The following is a 20,298-nucleotide window of genomic DNA, read 5'->3' as shown; positions in this document are numbered from 1 at the left end:
AAAGCGAGTATGTGGGACTGATCGGCCTTCTCCCTCCCTTTCTAGCCCCTGGGCTCCGGGCTCGGGCTCCGAGCTGTGTGCCTCAGCCCCTGCGCCCTCCACACTGTTGTCTCTGCTCTCGGGGCCGGAAACAGTGCGGGCGTGTCCACATCCTCTTGCTTATCCCCTCATCTCTTCAGTCCCTAACCTGCAAAATTGGGGAAAACTTTATGTTCCCCAGTTACCTCATTATCTCTAATAAAGTGTTTTTTAAGCTCTGATTTTCTCTCACTCCCTCCCTGCTTCTCCAGAAAAGGGGGAAGAAAAAGGATGCTTCCCTTTTTTCTCTTTTTTCCCCGGAGTTACTTTAATTCTTTCTTGTCTTCGTCCCCTCTCCAACTTACTGAGTCAAAGGTACATCCCTAAATCTGCCGCCCACATTCCTCACAACCTTCAAATTAGTTAAAAGCAAGAAAGATCTCTTGTTTGTAACCAAAGTATCGGGGGGGAAAGATGCCTGTATTCCTTTTTGAAGGAAGCATTCCCCTGTCTTTGAAAAGTTATGGTGCCACCTCCCCTTCCCACCCCGCAAGCTGTTTAGAAATTAGTAAGAAAGGGAAGAGAAGACAGAAGCATCGCTAGCACACTGTATGTTGGAGCTAACAGAAACCCTGACTCTTCATCCTGTGTTGTCATTTGGCTCTCTGTCAGATGGGTTTTTCCCTAGCTGGCCATGAGATGCCTTAGGAGCCGACTCCTGAGAAATTTTTTCATAAAGACAATATCTTGTGTGCAGAGATACAAGGATTCTTCTCCCTTTTCTTTGATTCCTGAGTCCCTCCCACGTGCTGGGGGATCAGGAGATTATTACCTCATTTCTTGTGCTGGAAAGAGGAAGACAATGTTCCCAAGATTGAGATGGGGAAGTAAATAAGAAACACTCGAATGTACAGAAATCCTACCCTCTCAGTAAAAAGTTGGCTATTCATTGGACTGAAAGATCCTTTTTCCTTCCTCACATACCCTAACTGGGTTGACACCCTAAGGCTAACAAGTTACAACTCAACCCCACTATTAAGCAAGCTCAGGAATCAGGCATCAAGACTACTGGAAAGCACACACACTCACAGCACCAACCCCGAGGAACAAAAAAGGGAACATGTTGATCCTTAGGGTGTGTGGGTTTGAGGCGACACCCTGTTCAAGAAAGTTAACCGGTAAGGCCTGAGTTATTTTCAGTCGGTCAACAATGTTGATTGAGTTATCTGGAGCAGGGAAGGTGGGATTCTTACTAAAGTAATTTTAAAATTTTGGATTGTAGCTTCTGAGAGAGTTTTCAGCTTGATAGATATGAAAGTGTACATAAATATGAAATATCAAAATGTTTACAAAGAAATACATGAATCAGTATTGTTAAATAGTGTGTGATGTGTAACTACATAAATTTTGAGGGACTGAGAAGAGAAGTGAGTGTAATAGACCAGTGTGGTGTTGATTTGAGACATCTTAGACAAAAGGGAAGGCTGATATTTATTTGGGCAATTCTATGAAGTACTGACTTTTTGAGTTTTAAAAGAAATCTTAATACCATTCTCTTTTGCTCTAAGTTCCTCTCTTGGGCTCCAGTTTATTCTTTCTTTCCCATTTTGCAGAACTCAATACAGACCACTTGTTTGCACTTTGCTATGCCTGGCTTCCCTTAAATGCCAAAAAACTATTCCACTTTGGCAGCAGTTGCTGCCTACCAGGCCTGTAGCCAAAGCATGTTCTGAAATGGAGTCCTCCTGGACAGAGTTGTTTACAACCTTTCACCTTATAACCTGGTATTCTGATGAAAACGTGCCTTCTGATTCTTCTTTCTCAGTTCCTGCGCCAAAGAAGAAAAAATCTTGTAAACTGCTGTCCTAAAAACAGGGTACAAACACTTGTGGAGTGCAAGGGAGAAAAAGGGCAGGTCCAGGAAGGAACAGTAAAGGAGGGCTAACTCCAGTTTTGCAAATTAGATCATCTTTACCTGCTCTTTCCCCACCCCCTTCAATCCCAGTGCCAATTGGAAACCAAGTGGTGATTGTTGTTTGCTTTATGGGAGGTGGTTGAGTAAAGCCAAAGCTTTCATGGAGAGAAGTGCCCTCAGCGCTTAGTTGCCTATCAGAGACTGGGAGCTGGTTGCATTTCTTTTTCCTTTAACCTCTGTTCTGATAAACGCTTAGGACTCTAAAGACTCAAGATTCCTGATAACCCGTTTCTTTGTCCTTTTAATCACTCCTGTCATCTCCACTCTCCAAACTTCCCTTTTACTCTTATCCTTCCAATTTTCCTCCAGGGAATGCTATTTTAGACTAAGAACTTAGACTTCAAAGTGACTTTTTGGCTATTTACCGACCGGCTATAATGGACCAGGTTCTTTACATAAGGATCTCAATAATATTTTATTTATAGGTTCATCTGTCATCTTGTTCCAGAAAGGATTTAAGGTTAGATTATTTCATTTAATTCTCACAATAACCCTGTGACTCGGGGCTGATTAAGTCAGGCTCAGAGGGTTAAGTAATTTGCCTGCAGTCACAGATTTTGTACATAGAGGAAGATCTTGAACCCAGGTCTGTCTGATCTAAAGTATGTACCCTTTCTAATGTGTTGTCCTGCCTCTCAGTGCTTTAACACATGGTATCTTGTTTGATCTTCACTGAAAAGGATTCAGAGCAAGACTCATAAACTTTTAGTGCTAAAGGGGACTCTGGCAGTCTTTTTTTTGAAAGACGTATTCCCTTATTTTAATTTAGTCACTGGCCCAAGGACATACAGTTAGTAACTGGTGGAGCCACTCTCCAAACCCAGGATTCTTAATTTTCAGTTTTTGTTTTTCGGTTTAGCTTTAATTATTAAAAAATACTTCATCTGAACAGATTGGTGGTTGCCAGGGGTGGGTGGTGTGTGAAGGGAGTCAAAAGGTATAAACGTCCAGTCATAAAATAAATAAATCATAGGGATGTAATGTACAGCATAGTGACTATAGTTAATAATACTATATTGCATACAAGAAAGTTGCTAAGAGAGTAGATCTTAAAAGTTCTCATCATGAGAAAAAAATTCTGTAAGTATATATGGTGATAGATGTTAACTAGACTTATTGTGGTGATCATTTTGTGACATATTCAAATATCCAATCATTAGGTTGTACACTTGAAACTAATATGAGGTTGTATGTCAGTTATACCTCAATTTTAAGAAACCCTCATCTGGAAGCCCACATTTCATGTTTATTGGGGTCTATTTTTCTACTACGTTGAGGAAGGAATGGAGATCTAGGAGTTGTCCAACATCAAGGAAAGATGGGGAGAGGAGGTGAATTAATTTGTTCAGAACTTGCAGACTTTATTTTTCTTAAAGTTGCCTGATTATATGTATAAAAAATTCCCTTCTCATGCTATCACCCATATCTTTTCTTTCCTTTACTGTCAAATTTCTTAAGAGAATAACTTATATCAGCTTTCTCTGTTGGCTAAACTTGTCGCTTTGTAGTCTGGCTTCTGCTATCACTGAAATAGTTTTCTTAAAGTTTTCTAGAGGAAATCAGAGTAGTTTTTTAGGCCTTATTCCCCTTGACTCATATATAATTTGAAAACTGCCATCTTTTTAAATTTAAGTGTTCGTCTTGACTTTTGGACTCTATCCTTTTCTCCCTTGCTAGCAATTCCTTTTTTCTCTGCCCCCTGAAAGCTTTTCTCCTTGGCCCTCTCCTTTTCTGCCCTCAAGATTTGCTGTTCAGTTTGCCCATCTAAAACAGGAGGGAAGGGGGAAGGGCACAACCTTTGAAAGAATGACAGCCTGAGGACATAACATAAACTGTTAAGACCCAAATGGGTCCAAGATGGCGGACAAGTCAACCTCCAGGCGCCATGACAGCTCCAAGGCCAACCAGGAGGATCAAAAAGTGGGCGGTGGCCCAATTCTGGAACACTCTGCCCACTCATTAGCCTATGACATTACCCACCCTTACAAAAACTGACAACCCCCATACCCTGGTGCCTTTCTCACCTTCTGAGATGGCCCACACTGTCTGTGGAGTGTGTTTCTCTCTAAATAAATCTCTAAATAAACTTCTTACCTATCACTTTGTCTCTCACTGAATTCTTTCCATGATGAGACATCAGGAACCTGAGCTTCATTAAGTCCTGAAACCAGGTGTGTGATCTCAGTTGGAAGATCTTGGGTTTTGGCAGGGTTTGAGTCCCGGCCACATGGGTTCAGGTCCCAATCTGGGTTTTGGCCAGGTTCGGGCCCCAGTCTGGGTTTAGGCTGAGTTCAAGTCCTGGCATGTGGATTCAAGTCCCAATACGAGGTGCACAGTTTCACATCTGTACATTATTCATGGGAACCTCTAACTTGTCTTGAGAACTCCAGTTGACATCTCAAATCCAACTTGTCTAGTATGGAGTGCATAATCTTCCTCCTGAGCTCAACCTTAGTTCTTACCCTTGTTTCTTTTAATGGGACTATTACATATTCCCCTGGTTATCAAGGAATAAAATCCCGAAATTGTCTTCAATTCCTTCCTCTCTGACATTCCCCACATTCAATCAACTGCCAAATTCTTAAGAGGCCATCCTTCCGGTGTTTCTACAATCTCATTTCTTGCTCCACTGCCATCACTCTGGTTCATGTCCTTGTTACTTTTGCCTAGATTATTTTAATAGCTTTTAACTGATCTTTCTGCTATAATCTATAGACCATGACTAAATTACTATTGAGTTCCTATCTGTTCCTGTGATGCTCCAAAACACACTGCTTACTGACTCAAATTCAAATGCTACAATCTGGTATTTAAAGCCTTCACAAATTGACCTCAACCAAACTTTCCAGTCTCATTTCCACTACTTCCTCAGAAATGTACCCTATACTTCAGCCAAACGTGAGTACTCAGTGTTCCCCTAATATATCCTTCTCTGCATTTGCTTATGCTTTTCTCTCTACTTGGAATGCCTGACTTTCCTCCCCATCTTTACTTTTTTGAAATCCTACCCACTCTTCAGTAGACAGCCAAATGACTTTTCTTCTATGAAACCTTTCCTGATTCCCAAATCCCTTCATCTCTCACCTGGTAACCAAATAGGATTTCATTCCCTTTGAATACTCCATGCCACATTGTTTATGTTTCTCATATGGAACTTACATGTAAAGTTTCTTTTCTCTCCTAGGTAATGAATTCCTAGAGAGCAGGATCTGTGTCCTTTTTAATCTTCTTTTTCTTCACAGCATCTAGCAGAGTGCCTTTCATAGAGAAAATATGTTATTAAGTATAAATTGAATTGGTAGATTGGGATATGTCTCTGGAGTAGAATATGTCACTAATTCAGAACCTAGTATTGTTTCTTATCAACAATAAGAAAGCTCAATCTCAGTTCCTTCTGCTGTACTTGAACATAACCAGTCCCTCTGCAAAGCCTGTGGCCCAATTATGTATAGAGCAAGGGTGGTGAGGGTGGTGAGGCGGTGAGAGGTGATGGTTTATTTTTCTGTGAGGGAAATTTGGACTGTGTTGATGTTTATAAACATGAGAGAGACAGGACATTTTGTGCTTAAACCAACTTCCCCTTTTCTGAGAAATTCTTTCTTAATGCAATTCAGAAATCCAGTTGGCTCATCCCTGCCACCCAGTGGATAAATTAAAGTACTATCAAGATGTTTAGTCCACGCAGAAGCTTTCTGAGACCTGAAACTTGACCCTGACCACTCCCCTGCGTGACAAAGATGATTCTTTGATCCCAAGGAGTAGAGGAAGGAATATGGTGTTCATGACTGAGAGGAAGAAGTTACATATTTAAACAGTTTTCTGGTTTTTATCCATTTAACAGTACTTTCTGTGTTAATAGCATTTTAAAAGTGTACATAGAGCTAAACATACATGTGCATTATAAAGCCATTGCACAAACATTTGTTTCTCACTAGATAGGCAGGCAGATATTTTGCAGAAAGGAATGTTGCAATATAGAGGGCTCAAGTGACTTGCCTAACCTCACACAATTAGGACAAATTTCATATAATTTCTGGTTCAAAAATCTTTCCACTAGAGCATCTCTGATCCTTAACAAGAAAGAAAGGAAGGAAGGAAGGAAGGAAGGAAGGAAGGAAGGAAGGAAGGAAGGAAGGAAGGAAGGAAGGAGAGAAAGGTCATCTCCTTTGTAAAGATTTCTCTGATTTCTACAAGCAGATTTAATTGTCACTTTCTTTGCATTCCTAACAGCATGTTGGACATACTTATGTGTGTTATGAATATTGATCATTTATCTCTTTATTTTTCTGTTACTTCCCACTAAACTGAGCTCCCCAAAGATAGGAACCATGTTGTCTTATGGCCTGGCATAGTTTATGTGCTTCAAAAAATTATAAATAAGGGTCAAAGTCAATCCGTAAGATTATTTTAGCTTATCAGCTAATGTGTAGCATATTTAGCCCATCCCATTGTTCATCCTTCTGATTTTGGTTCCTTCTCGAGCACTGATGGTATTCTCCCCAGGCTGTAGGCTTCGTCATGGTAGATGCAGGGCAGTGACCTCCATAAAGAGAAAATTAAACCATGGCAGAACATTTTCTGTTTCAGGTGCTACAGTTTCAGCAAAGGGCCTTTCAATTCAGGTGAGGGGGGTTGGAGGGCGGGATGAAGAGGCCAATTAATTTGTTTTAAAATATAGCTTAGCTAGTTCCTCACAGGTAGAAGTAGAAGAAAAGTGCTGTATCAAAGAACAATTACACGAGGCTTCCCTGGTGGTGCAGTGGTTAAGAATCTGCCTGCCAATGCAGGGGACATGGGTTCGATCTGTGGTCCGGGAAGGTCCCACATGCCATGGAGCTACTAAGCCCGTGCACCACAACTACTGAGCCTACACTCTAGAGCCCATGAGTCACAACAATTGAGCCCATGTGCCACAAGAACTGAAGCCCCCGCACCTAGAGCCCGTGCTCTGCGACAGGAGCAGCCACCACAATGAGGAGCCTGCACACCACGATGAAGGGTAGTCCCCACTTGCCGCAACTAGAGAAAGCCCATGTGCAGCAATGAAGACCCAACGCAGCCAATAAATAAATAAATACATTTATATATATATTTTAAAAAGACTGATTACACAAAACCCTTGATATTAAAAATATTGTCTCTTGGTGTGGAGAAAAGGGAAGCCTCCTGCACTGTTGGTGGGAATGTGAATTGGTACAGCCACTATGGAGAACAGTATGGAGCTTTCTTAAAAAACAAAAAATAGAACTACCATATGATCCAGCAATCCTACTCCTGGGCATATACCTTGAGAAAACCATAATCCAAAAAGAAACATGTACCACAATGTTCATTGCAGTGCTATTTATAATAGCCAGGACATGAAAGCAACCTAGATGCCCATCAACAGGTGAATGGATAAAGAAGATGTGGCACATATATACAATGGAATATTACTCAGCCATAAAAAGGAAGGAAATTGAGTTATTTGTAGTGAGGTGGATGGACATAGAATCTGTCATACAGAGTGAAGTAAGCCAGAAAGACAAAAACAAATATTGTATGCTAACTCATATATACGGAATCTAAAAAAAAATGGTACTGATGAACCCAGTGACAGGGCAAGAATAAAGATGCAGATGTAGACAACAGACTTGAGGACATGGGGTTGGGGGAGGGTGGTGAAGGGGAAGCTTTGAGACGAAGTAAGAGAGTAGCACTGACATATATACGCTACCAAATGTAAAATAGATAGCTAGTGGGAAGCTGCTGTATAACACATGGAGGTCAACTCGATGATGGGGATATATGTATAAATACAGCTGATTCACTTTGTTGTACAGCAAAAACAGGCACAACAATGTAAAGTAATTATATTCCAATAAAAAGCTTTAAAAATGGCTCTTTTATATATAAATTTATTTATTTATTGGTTATGTTTGGGTCTTCGTTGCGGCACGAAGGCTGCCTCTGGTTGTGGTGAACGGGGTGCTGCTCTTCGCTGCAGTGCACAGGCTTCTCATTGTGGTGGCTTCTCTTATTGTGGAGCATGGGCTCTAGGCGCACAGGCTTCAGTAGTTGCAGCACGTGGGCTCAATAGTTGTAGCTCGCAGGCTCTAGAGCACAGGCTCAGTAGTTGTGGCGCATGGGATTAGTTGCTCCACAGCATGTGGGATCTTCCCGGCCCAGCGATCAAACCCATGTTCCCTGCATTGGCAGGCAGATTCTTAACCATTGCACCTCCAGGGAAGTCCAAAAACATTGGCTCTTTGAACCAGTAGCAAAGAATGATTCCACAGTAGCCCTGCAGTGGAGGCAGAATCCAGTTATCTTTCCTGATTTCTCTTTCACTTTCTCAAAGTCCACCCTCCATTCACACACAAATTTTATCTCAGGAAACATATGTAATTTTTTTCTTCTTATTAACTGTTAGGAGGATGATGAATAATTTGGTTTGGGAGTAGGCAGAAAAATTGAGGAAGGCCTATTATTTTCTAATGTTCTGCCTTCCTTCCTTTCCTTAGTGCCGGTGCAGTTTCTTGGCACTGATTTTGAGAACCCATAATTACTGGACCATGGAAATTATCTGTTTCCTTGAGAAGAAATGTGGGAAGAAACTTGCCATGAAGTATACAAGGTGGGGTGATGTGTGTAGGAAGGGGATTGGGTGGACCTGAGAAATGGTTGAGGTGTTCACATGCATAAGAAGTTGAAGGGCAATGCTCAGGACTGGCCAAGGTGGAAATGCCCTCTCTCTTATTTTTTTTCTTTTTGACTTGACATATAGGCAGTTTTGTGTTAGATTGTACGGGCTTCCATTAGAAATGTAAACCAACGGAGTTATCACCATACTGCCCCTTAAGCAAACCCTGGGATTTACTGTCCTGATGCCTAGTCTGATGTTGCTACACCCTGCAAGGCAGTGGAGGGAGCTGGGATGTCTCCACAGGTCTGGCTGGCAAAAGCCTCCCTGCCCGAAGCCTGGCCCCTGGGTCTCTGGTTTTGAAGGGATGATCCTATCAGCACACTTAAAAAGAGGGATGGATCAAAATACTGTTACTTTAGAGATTCAAATATGTGATTAAGAGAATGGACATTTAGGCTTCAGCGACTAAAGCAGCTCCTTGAGACACCATAGCTTCCCATTACCCTCTCTTTTTAAAATCAAAATAATGTAACATAATGTAGTTAAAAGTCACATGATATTTGATGCTTACACAAAAAAACCAGGAGTTCTCAGTTCACTCTACTGAGATAGTCTCTTCCAATTATTTCAGCTTTTTCATCTGGTATTTACTTCATATTTCTAAATTATACGTTTCTTCTTTTGTTTCTTAATTTAGAAACATTAGACGTATCTGCTCTTTTTTTGTTATACATTTGAAATTTTAAGCATCTTACATCACACTGTATCCCTACCTTCCTGTTCCTCCTACCTCATCCTTCCGATAGAGTTATATCACAATTTTGGCCAAATCTGTGTTTACATTATTATCACTGTGTAAATGGCATCAATTGTGGAGCCAAGTAGTGTATTTTGATCATTTCAGGTCCTAAACAACCCTTTGTTTGTTATGAAGTTATAATTAAGTAATTTATTTAGTTTATTATGCACCTATCTTCAGTTTATTTCTGAAATGCCAATTCTGTCAAATACTTAATATTTTCTCTCAAATGGCCAATATATCAGATAATCTAAGAAATTAATTTTGGTTTTTCCTGAAGGTTTGCTCCATCCCCACTGGGTAATTCTTTTTAGTCATCAGCGCCATCTGCTGACCGTTAGTGAAGTGGAAAGACAAAACTGAGGCACAGTGTGGATGTTTTTAAAACTTTCTGTGATCTCTGACCTTGAGAATGACAATCTGGAGGAAGGAATATGGTCCTTGTGATAGGAGTAGAAGAGAGAGTATAAAATATTTAAACATTCTCTTTCCTTCCCCCATCATCCTCTTCTTTTATGTGTTTTCCTAGAAGAAGGAAAATCTGTTTTAATCTTCCTTTTCATACTATGGTCATCATAAGCCTTCAACTGATTCACCAAAGGAAGAGGGAAAGGTGAGCAACCTATTTTTTTTAATTACATATTTATTAGGTATACAAGATATTTGATAAACTGCACATATTTGAAATGTATAGTTTCATGGCTTTTGAAATGAAATCACTGCCACAATCAAGATAATGAACATGTTACTCCAAAAAGTTTCCTCATGTGTCTTTGTAAACCACCCGTCCCTCCCTCCCCATGACCATCTCCAGGCAACCATTGATCTTTTTTCTGTCACTATATATCAGGTTACATTTTCTATAATTTTATATACGTGGAAGCATATAGCATGTACTCTTTTTTGTTGTCTGGCTTCTTTCGTTTGCATTCTTACTTTGAGATTCATCATATTGTTGTGTGTCTCAGTAATTTATTTCATTTTGTGGCTGAATGGTATTGTTAGCGAGTCATTGTGCAGACACATGTTATCATTTCTCTTGGATCAATACTTAGAGGTAGAATGTTTAGATTTTGTGGTAAATATATGCTTTTAAAGAAACTGCCAAACCATTTTACAAAGTAGTTGTACTATTTTACATTCCCACCAGTAGCATGTGAGAGCTTCACAATTTACCAACACTTGATATGGTCAGTCTTTTTAATTTCAGCCATTCTGGTGGGTGTGTAGTGTTTTCTCATTTTTTAAATTTGATTTGGATTTCCATAATGAGTAATGATGTTGAGCATCTTTTCATGTGCTTATTTTGAGCTATCCATGGTGATGGATACTCAAATACTCCACTGGTGATAGGGTTAACCCTAATTTTGGGCAAAGGAAGCAGTGTTACATGACAGGTGCCGAAGAAGAATCCCAGTCACCAACTGGTTATGAAATTCTTCTTAACTTACTTGAAATTCCCACACCTGAGGGATAAAGTTACGTACTCTTCTGAGTTAAGAGAACCAATATAAGGAGCAGTTTCTAAAAAAAAAAGATGTTTTGAGTTAAAATTCCTAAGTTATCTGTAAGTGAAGACAGCAATGGATATGTTTCTTCCAATTTTCTTCCATTAGATTAGATTGTTTTCTAGATTAGCTAAAGGTCATTTTAAAAAGTACAGAGACTGTGCTTTGCAGGAATGGCAGAGTGGCTGTGGTCCTTAGAGAAGGTGGAGAGGCAGGAATAGGGGATGAAGAATTGCAAAAGAAATTTGAAATGGCAGACCAGATAGGACCCCCTGTCTGGTAAGCACTGGCTGGTGTGCATGTGTATCCTGGGGAAGTTTGGTCAGGTGGGTGAGACTGAGAGAAGAGGGAGGAGGTGGGATGAACACAGGATTATGTGAGGCAGGACAGGCCCTAGGTAACCGAGTGCCTGAAGGGGAGACCGAGACCACAAGCAGGGGAACAGCACTGCAAGTTAAGGTTAACTCCTTCATAGTGTTGTTCAGAACAGCGCTGTTACTTTAGAACATCCTGGACTAGAACAGCTTCTATTTTCAGTCTTTTCTTCTATTAACTAGATTCTGTCAATTTTGGGCCTTTCCTGCCCTTTTCTGGTTTTCCCTTTTGGGTTTCATGTGACAGAAGAAGAGGGTAGTTTTTGTGGCGGCAGACACGGCCTGCAGCTCCCCTGCCCGGCCCGGCTCCACAACCCAAATCTTTAATGGCTGTTTGCTTGCCAGTATAGTGTAGTGGTTAAGAGTTAAGTCTCTGCAGTCAAACTACCTGGGTTCAGTTCCTGGCTCTACCACTTATTAGCTGTGTGACTGTGGGCAAGTTACTTAATCTTCCTGTACCTCAGTTTCCTTGTGTAAAAACAGAGATAAGAATATTACCTTCCTTAGAGAGTTTGAGGAATAAAGGAATGAATAATTTAACATTGTTTAGAAAATTACCTGGCAGGTTTTAAGCTCTCAATAAGTGTTAGCTGTTGACTGAATTTAAACTCTTTGACACCACTTTTAAGGCACTTCATAATCTGCCTCTCTCCATCTACCCTACTATCCCATTACTTCTTGTCTACTTCATTAGATTTTGCTGATTTCCTCACTGAATCATGATCTGTGTATAACTCCAGATGGTTTCCATTGCCTGGAAGATCCTTAATTCAAGCCCTGCCCAATCTTCAAATATCACTTCAAATCCCATCTCCTCTACCACCTCTTATTACTTGTTATTTCTTGAATTCCCCTCAACTATCTTTGGATTCATAGTACCATAGAATTTAGTGAATAATTACACACTCATCACTCCTTCATGTGAATCAGTTTTGTCTCCCTAATAGCCTGTAAACTTCCTGAGGGCAGAAACAGTATCTGATACTTCTGAGCCCTCTTGCAGTCGAGTGAACACATTGTTTTTATGCCATCTTAAGCATCTGTAAAGAGATTCAACACAGGCAACAAAAGTGAAGAAGTCATAACTTTAATAACAGGTTAGTTAGGGGTGGGGATGATAACTTCTTTCCTATCTGTGCCATTCTCCAAAGGCAGAGATTCCCTCCGCCAAAAATCCAGACAACCCCCACTCCATTTCTGAACCAAGAAAGCAGAACACATCTTACCCACATACACGTATCAAATAGACTCTTCTCCCTATCATTTCCTCCTCTTCCCACCTTCCAAGAGAAAATATCTTAGATTTTGAGTTTCTGATGGGTAATGATCATGTCTTCCTCTTTCAGTTCTTCTTTATTAAAAGTTGCAACCCTTAAATTTTCTACTAATCATCAGGACCCCATAACCTCTAAGCTTGTAGGGGTGATCTCAGGAGTAAATGGACTGGAACAATTGCTTACTACAAACAAGACTGGGAAAACTAGTGAGGAGCCCCTACTGAGGTCTGGAATGCAGAAACCTTGCCCAGAATCCTCATTCTGTGATCATTTCAACCCTGGGCTGCAGCCTTCTCTTACTCTGGATAAATGTTATTGTTTCATGTGTCTCTTAGTCCCCACTGTTTCTTTCAATGATTCTTTATGTTCTTTCCTGCCAATTTCTATCTGCAAATCACTTCTAAACCAGTCATGAGATTGCTGGCCTAGTTACTGAATGCAAAGCCACAGAAAAAAGAGCCCAGAAAGGAGTGGGGCCAGGAGGGTTGCTGAGGAAAGAGGAACTCCAGCATCTGAGGGGAAGAGGTGCAGTTTTTCCAAGTCTGGCAGGAAGGCTCGAGCATCCTCCAGAGCTGCCTGAGCTGCCACAGTAAAGTTGGGGTCACCAGAGATTGAAACATCAAAGACACAGGAATGGAAGTAAGCGTCTTCAACTGGCAGCCCTTCCTTGCACAGCTGTCTGGCAGTATCAATGGTGATAGCTCCCCAACGACTGCGCTCTGAGCGTGAGAGTCGCTGACTAGGAGGGCATCCCCCAACACAGAGCTGCAGGTCCTGCTCAGCTGAGAAGGCCCTGGCCACATCCTCTGCTACTTTGATGGAGAAGGAGAGCTGCCCAGCTGTCTGCCGAATGATTATAGTTGTGCCAATGTAGGCAGCTTGGATCTCCACATGGCTCCCAGGGTTAGCAGTTCGAATGGACAAACTTGAGCCCCCAGGTCGGTCACCTCCATTGATAGAACCATCCTCAAAGGCTGCGGGAAGATTGTCCACCTCAGCCTGGTAGACCTTCTGATCAATGCATTCCTGCATGTTCTTAAATATAATGGTGAGCTGTGAGGGCAAGAGGGAAAACAATTTATTTGGGGCTCGGTGCATCCTACCCCCTTCCACCACTCAGGCCTCATTACAGAGTCAGGGATCTGATCCCAGCAGAGGTGCAAGGCTTATCATGGTTCGCACTCCTTGATCCCTTCTTTATGTTCCAATCTTGCTTTATCCCTGTTCAACCCCTCGCTTCCCTTTTTGGTCTCAACCTCAGAAACCCCCACTGGAGAAGGAAAAGCTTCCCTTCTGTAACTCCTTAACCCAGGGCTCCTCAACTTTCCTCTTCCCAAATTTCTCTTCAGTGTTTTCTGCATTGGAATGAAATTCCCACTGTGGGAAAGTGATTTACAAGAGCAGGTGTTTGGTAGGAGGGAGTGATTCAAGATGTAGGAGTGGTTGAGGAAGAAAGGGAATCCAGAGCATTGCTGAGAAATAGTGGGAATGGCATGGGAGTGGTACCCTGGGGTGACCATGGGAGCATCTGGAGGGGCAGTTGAGGCCCTGACCTTCCGGGTGGTGGTGGCGTTGGCCCCTGATGCCACGGGGAAGCTGGTGGCCTGGACAAAAAGGAAGTCATTATCCAGCAAGGGCCAAGCTCCTTGGACACGGCACGTGTGAAAGTGGTGATGGAAGCTGCGCACGTGAGGGTCCCCGAAGGAGGCGCAATGCAAGAAGCCTGGGGGCTGACCGTGCAGCCGGGAAAACCGGCCTTCATAGTCACAGGGGTCCGGGGCTGGGGGGCCAGAGGAGCGGACCGGGCCTGCGCCCGGAAGGGCTGGGCCCCGGGGTGGGGGAGGGGCCGTGGGGCCCTGGCGGGAGCAGTTGTGCTGGATCATCAGGTCTTCGATGCCGTGCACAGCAGAATGGAAGGCGAGGTCCCCGCGGCAGGTGCGGGCCGTGCGCCGAGTGCAGAGCGCGTAGGAGCGGAGGGCTCGGCAGAGGCCGCTGGAGCCCACCCCTCCACCCCGGCCTCCTCCTCGAAGGGCTCCTGGTGAACCCCCACCTCTAAGGCTCAGAGTGGAAGATACATACTCAGCATTGCAGCGGAGGATCTTACATTGAGAATGAGCTGAGGACGGAAGGGAGAGAGGATTGTGAGATGGTCCCCAGATCCCCGCTCGACCATAAGTCTCCCAAATCTCATCTGGGGATTCCAGCCGGTCCTAAAACCCAACGGAGAGCCTTCCCCAGTCCCCAGCCGCCAGCCACCAGCCGCCAGCCCCCAGCCCCCAGCTTTCTAGTCTTGTCCTCTTTCAATCTTGCTATAAATGTGTGAGCCCTGCTAGATCTATTCTCCCTGTGGATCAAGGGCTTTCCCAGTGCTCTTCCCCAAGCTGAATGGAGAATAAAATATACCTATCTGAGGGTGGGGTGAGTGACTGGGACTCCTCAGCACCCACCTCTTCTCCCTCACCCAAGCTCACCTGCCCACCCCTACATAGCAGCCTACCCCCAGAGTCCCCAGACCCTTACCTAACCCTTCCTTACCATGTCCACAGAGGAGCAGCAGGAGAGTGAGAATGCTTAGAGTTGGGGGACTGCCATGGGGGGACCATGGACTAGGGGACTGGCCTGGATCCCCCATACCTATCCAGCCAGGTCCCCCCAGGTTCCGGTTCTTTCCAGCTGGTGACCTTCCTACCTAGTGAATTTTGACCGGATGTCCTGTAAGGGACTGAAAAAAGAAATTTGGCTGGGCATGGGGAAAGAGAAGAGTTGAAGATTGTTCAGAATGAGGTGAAGAGGATCTCGGGAGATCAAGAGAAAAATGAGCAGACTGGAGTTTGGGGAGAATGGGGCTCCCTGAACTAAAAGCGAGGCTGTTGAAAGTGAGATTGTTAAGCCTCTGTGCCCTGTTCTTGTGGCCACTTTCAGGCCCCTTATGCAATACCCCAGGTGGGGGTGGAAGAAAGGTTGAATGGACTCCGGGGGTGGGGGGTGGGGGTGGGCAGAGTCCACTGTATTGCCCCATTCTGCTACCAAACCGCAGAAATGTCCGAAAAGGAGGAATCAAGTGGCTAGATCAGATCTCAGTCATACCGGTGGGCTCCCCAACAGAATTTGGGTCTGAAAATACTTCAGAAACATACCTCTTATTTGCCCTTCCCTGTCAGGCCTAGGGGACACCCTCCAGAGGTCATTCATTTATTTTCCTCCTTTGTGTCAGGATTTTCAGTGAGAAGGAGTAAGGATGGTATACCCATCCCATCTCTAGAACATCAGTATCCAAATGAAAAGGGAACCAGTCTCTTTCATCGACTCTGGAGAGCTAAAATTACGTATAATCCCTCTCTCTCATGAAATAATAGGATGCAAACCAAGCATGCAAATCAATATTTGTTTGTTGTAAGTCAACATTTTTTTCTTGTATTTTTCCAAACCTCAGTGAAGAACCACTCTTTCCATTAATCTTACCTTGCAAGTTTAGAAGCTCTCAATCTTTTGATGAGGACGGGGCTTGGGGAGGTGCTAACTCCCTTTTGCCAAACAACCCTCTCCTGGGATAAGGATATGACTGAGGGAGAGTCATGCAGAAGGGAGACTAGGATGATGGGACTAGAGTTGTGGGAAGAAATCATTTACGGCAAGGAGTAAGCCCACCTTTGGAAGCCCAATGTGAAGGGCACGGCTGAGTGGGAGCAAGATAGAAGGGTATCAGTGACTAGTCATCTGAGGCTACATTTGGCCTTGGTGAGAAAACCACAGGGTAGGAGATGTGGGAAACTTCTACTAAAGAAGGAGACTTCATCACAAGTCTTGAGGTAACAAGATAAGGAGAGAGCTAAGACTCCCAGAGGAGAGACAGAGGTTTAAACTTCTAATGGCCAGAGGCCAGAAAGAAATGAGACAGAAGGAGAAATGGAGATTGGGCCACCTTGGTATGGAAGAAATCCTAGCTTCTGGACCAGAGACATCCAAGTAGATGTCGTAATTTTATGAAATTCTAACTTCAATCCAAAAGCTTATTAAAGGAATTGCAATTTCATTTTGACTTACTGTTTCCAGAGGTCAAATATTAGTCTGATATCCAATTCTCCAGCCATGACTGTCTACTCTGTCAGTCAGCTCCAGCCAGGGGATCCCCCGTCTCTTTCTCCATGTCTCCCCTAGGTCCCCAGACCGGCTGCAATCTCACTGAGGTCAGGGAACCAGAGAAGGTCTGGTGTGGGAGGAAGGGGGAGTATATGGCTGGCCGGAGTACTGGACAGCTGAGCGGGGGAGGGAGGTGGCTACTGAGTTGACTGTTTTAAAAATAGCTAAGTCCAAAATTCCAGGAGCATTGGCGGGGGTAGGGTGTTGGAGTGGGTGGGGGGGAGAGGGGAGGGTAGGAGAATTAGAAAGAATATGGAGTATAGCGTGCCAAGGTGGGGGGTGGGGAACAGAAATATGACAAGCAAGTCAGATATCCAATTAGAGCTTATGTGATTCTAGTCACTGCCTACTCCAGGCAGCCCTCCAGCATTGTCAATAATGAGCTCTGGGCCTTTAAATATTAGAGTGGACAATTGTATAACTTTCGTTCACCACCCTCATCCCCGCTATATTGAATATTGCATTTAGTTTCTACAGAACATGTCTAGGAGGGAGCTGATTTTAAATAAGATTCATAGCAGAGGTAGTTCACAGCCCCTCCCCCATCTTTGTAGAGTATTTCAGGACTAAAAATGCCAGCTGTCTAGAGGAGAAATCTGAGCTCTGAGTTGTGTAGGGTGAGAGTTTGTTTCAGTCTACCAGCTCAGATCCTTGCAGCTGTCTATCCCGCTACCTCCTCCATTTTCATTCCCTTATTTATATAGCAATTCCTCTTCCTAAGTATACACACAAAAATAAGCTCCTGAGTTGCTGGGGGAGGAGGCTACCAAAGGCAAAGAGATGAAGAAGGAATGGGGATAGAATTTTTTGAAGGTTATTAATCCACAGGGGAGAAGAACTTGGAGAGATAAACTGAGAGAAAAAGAGATTCAGAAAGATACTTTTGTGAAGAAACATAATCTTGTGACCTTTTAAGATATTGCAACCAAGGAATTTAGCCATGGTGTATTTTTGCAGCCATAGGCACCAGGGATGGTCATCTCTTAGTACTTGCCAAGTGAAATTAACATAAGGACTGATTCCAGATAATGTCACTAAAACATCTGCATTAATGTGCTCTACATTTAATTCAGAATCTAGAAGTCCACAGAGTACTCTTCTCTTTTTTATACATACAGATCTGAAAATTTTAGTTTTTCCTCTCCACTGCATGAAGCCATATCACAAGGGCTTTTATTATAAAAATGTAAAATGACCCCAACCAAACTATCGAAGTGACTTTAAAAGACAGTAATTTGACTATGACATCCCAAGTGGGATATACTCTAAGGACAAAAAGAAATGCAAAAATTTTTTAGGTAGTCATATTGTTGGTGGTAGTGTTGGTATTGTTATTCTGAAAGTATTGTGAGTACAATAAATGATAAAGCAAATGATTAATAATGTTAGTGTCTTTATGAACCAGGATTTTTGATGTAGAATAAAGTGATACAGATTTATGATTGATGAAGTTAAGTAAAAACTCTATATTCTGAATTTAAATTGGAAGTATAACTCAGTTATACTTTTGTATACAGCATATACGCATAGTTATACAGCACTTTTGGTGTATTTTATCCTAAAACATATCCTAACTTTATCCTGAAAAGGCCTAGAAACAAGAAGCCAATAGCAATGAACACCCTTGGTGTCCAATCTGAGCTGTCTCAATACCATTTCACACTAAAAGGAACTCTTTGGAGAAATGGCTAATTTCAGATATGGGGCAGGAATTGTCCAGGATGAGCATGGAAGTTTTCAAAAACAGAATTCTATCAAAAGGACTCAGAAGCAACTAGAACAGTTCCCACTGGCCAAAGATGGGACAATTTGTGTCCTAACGCATACTATCTGCAATGGATCTAAACATATCAGATATGTTTAAATCTATGAGTTTACAATGATTCTTAAACATACAAACTCATTGGTCACTGTTGGAGAATGTTAGGGGAACAACTAACTCATTATTTTGAAACTGGAAAGAATTAAGCATTTATCCTATTTTTTCTGTGGGAACACAAGATGAGGAGAAATTTTCTTTTTATAGAAGTTTTCCAACATATATACACCACCAACTGTGGAATGGATAGCTAGAGGGAAGTTTCTGTATAACAAAGGGAAATCAACTCGATGATGGACAATGCCTTAGAGGTGCAGGACAGGGAGGGTGGGAGAGAGTTGTGGGAGGGAGGGGATATGGAGATATATGTATGGATACAGCTGATTCACTTTGGTGTACCTCAAAAACTGGTACAAGAGTGTAAAGCAATTATATTCCAATAAAGAGCTTAAAAAAATTTTTCTAGCAAATGAATGAAGAAGGAATAGCATTTTACAATATCAGCATTTTGTAACTCCTAATGAATTAATGTATCTAGGCAATGATCAACGATAGCTGTTATCCATCACAAAAGGAGAGACAAACACATCCTCCTGATCATTGGTGGAGTACACAATTCCACTTATGAAGTAGTCTTGCAAAAAAAAAAACTCTTCAGTCTGATCAACCGGTAGTCTACAGCTTACTACTTATTTACAAGGAATGCAGGAGACATAAAATGATGCCTCAGAGGTGCAAATCCAGGCTGTGGGTATACTCTTCAGAACAAATTACCTGGGTTCTTCAACAAATAAACCGGGGGAGAAAAAAAAGTAAGAAGATGGAGAGGGAACCTATAGACTAAAAGAGACTCAAGAGACATCAAACAGTTGCAGAGTATGGGCTTTATTGTATTCTAATTCAAGAAAAAAATTATGAGATAGTTGGGGAAATGAGAATGTTGATGAACACTTATGGATACTTAATGATTTATAAGGAATTATTATTAAAGTTGTTGATGTAATACATTTAAAAAAGTGTTTATCTTTTGGAGATACATCTTGAAATATTTGCAGATGAAAAGATACAATAGCTGGGGTTTGCTTCCAAATAATCTAAGATGGGGGAGAAGTGGGTGGGGATAATAATAAAATAAGATTGAAAAATGAATTGATAATTGTTGAAACTGGGTGATGGATACACAAGGATTCATTATACTAGTCTCTTTCTTTTTGTAAATGTTTGAAATTTTCCATTTTTTTTAATTATTGTTTTTAATTAATTAATTAATTTATTTACTTTTTATGTTTTGGGGGGGTACACCAAGTTCAATCATCTGTTTTTATACACATATCCCCGTATTCCCTCCCTCCCTTGACATAATAAAATTTTAAAGTCAGAAGTCATCTGTGACCCTTTGAGATTATTGGAGAGTTTTTAACCAACATCCTTGTCAAAGCCCATTGACTAAAGACCACTAGGAACATACCAGAAGTAAAAAAAAAAAATTGGATTTCTTGCTGCCGCAAGGGAGAGAACACTGCAGTGAAATTATGGGATCAGTTCAGTAAGAGGAAGTTAGGAGGAGCCTCTTGTAGAGACTGGGCTGTTGTTGGATGACTCTCAACTAGAGTTTAGAATAGTAAGGGCCAGTTTTGGACTGAGTATTGTCAAGAAGCAGGGACATTTCAATGATTGGGTATCTAGATTTTTATCTAGGAGGTGGAAGGATTAAAAGAGGGATTGGAGCTAAAATTGGTTAAAACAACAACAACAAAAAGTAG

General features: G+C 42.1%; 1 protein-coding gene across 5 annotated transcripts; it reads right to left on the bottom strand.

The window, feature by feature from the left end:
* Positions 1–12,370: 12,370 nt before the first annotated feature.
* On the bottom strand, positions 12,371–16,780 carry HJV (hemojuvelin BMP co-receptor). 5 transcript variants are annotated; one of them, XM_057721136.1, is made up of 4 exons: positions 16,621–16,780; positions 15,112–15,316; positions 14,130–14,692; positions 12,371–13,629 (listed from the first exon to the last, which is right to left on the bottom strand). In XM_057721136.1, exons 2-4 carry the CDS (start codon positions 15,206–15,208, stop codon positions 13,006–13,008), a joined length of 1,284 nt encoding a protein of 427 aa, XP_057577119.1. In that variant the 5' UTR covers positions 15,209–15,316; positions 16,621–16,780; the 3' UTR covers positions 12,371–13,005. The 5 variants fall into 5 exon arrangements, with proteins under 5 accessions (XP_057577119.1, XP_057577111.1, XP_057577138.1 ...); XM_057721128.1 differs by having other exon boundaries at positions 15,112–15,298; XM_057721155.1 differs by lacking the exon at positions 15,112–15,316 and having other exon boundaries at positions 14,656–14,692.
* Between the last annotated feature and the right edge of the window lie 3,518 nt (positions 16,781–20,298).

The sequence above is a fragment of the Hippopotamus amphibius genome, chromosome 1, assembly GCF_030028045.1.
Source record: "Hippopotamus amphibius kiboko isolate mHipAmp2 chromosome 1, mHipAmp2.hap2, whole genome shotgun sequence".
Lineage (NCBI taxonomy): Eukaryota > Metazoa > Chordata > Mammalia > Artiodactyla > Hippopotamidae > Hippopotamus > Hippopotamus amphibius.
This window is presented reverse-complemented; position numbering and strand designations above follow the sequence as displayed.

What these genes read in the sequence shown, in the direction of transcription:
- HJV (XM_057721136.1), bottom strand. Translation starts at nt 15,208, where the DNA reads ATGGGGGATCCAGGCCAGTCCCCTAGTCCATGGTCCCCCCATGGCAGT. An exon ending in GCTGCTCCTCTGTGGACATG is followed by an intron (nt 14,693 to 15,111) that starts GTAAGGAAGGGT and finishes TTCCGTCCTCAG; the next exon opens with CTCATTCTCAATGTAAGATC. An exon ending in ACGCCACCACCACCCGGAAG is followed by an intron (nt 13,630 to 14,129) that starts GTCAGGGCCTCA and finishes TTGCCCTCACAG; the next exon opens with CTCACCATTATATTTAAGAA.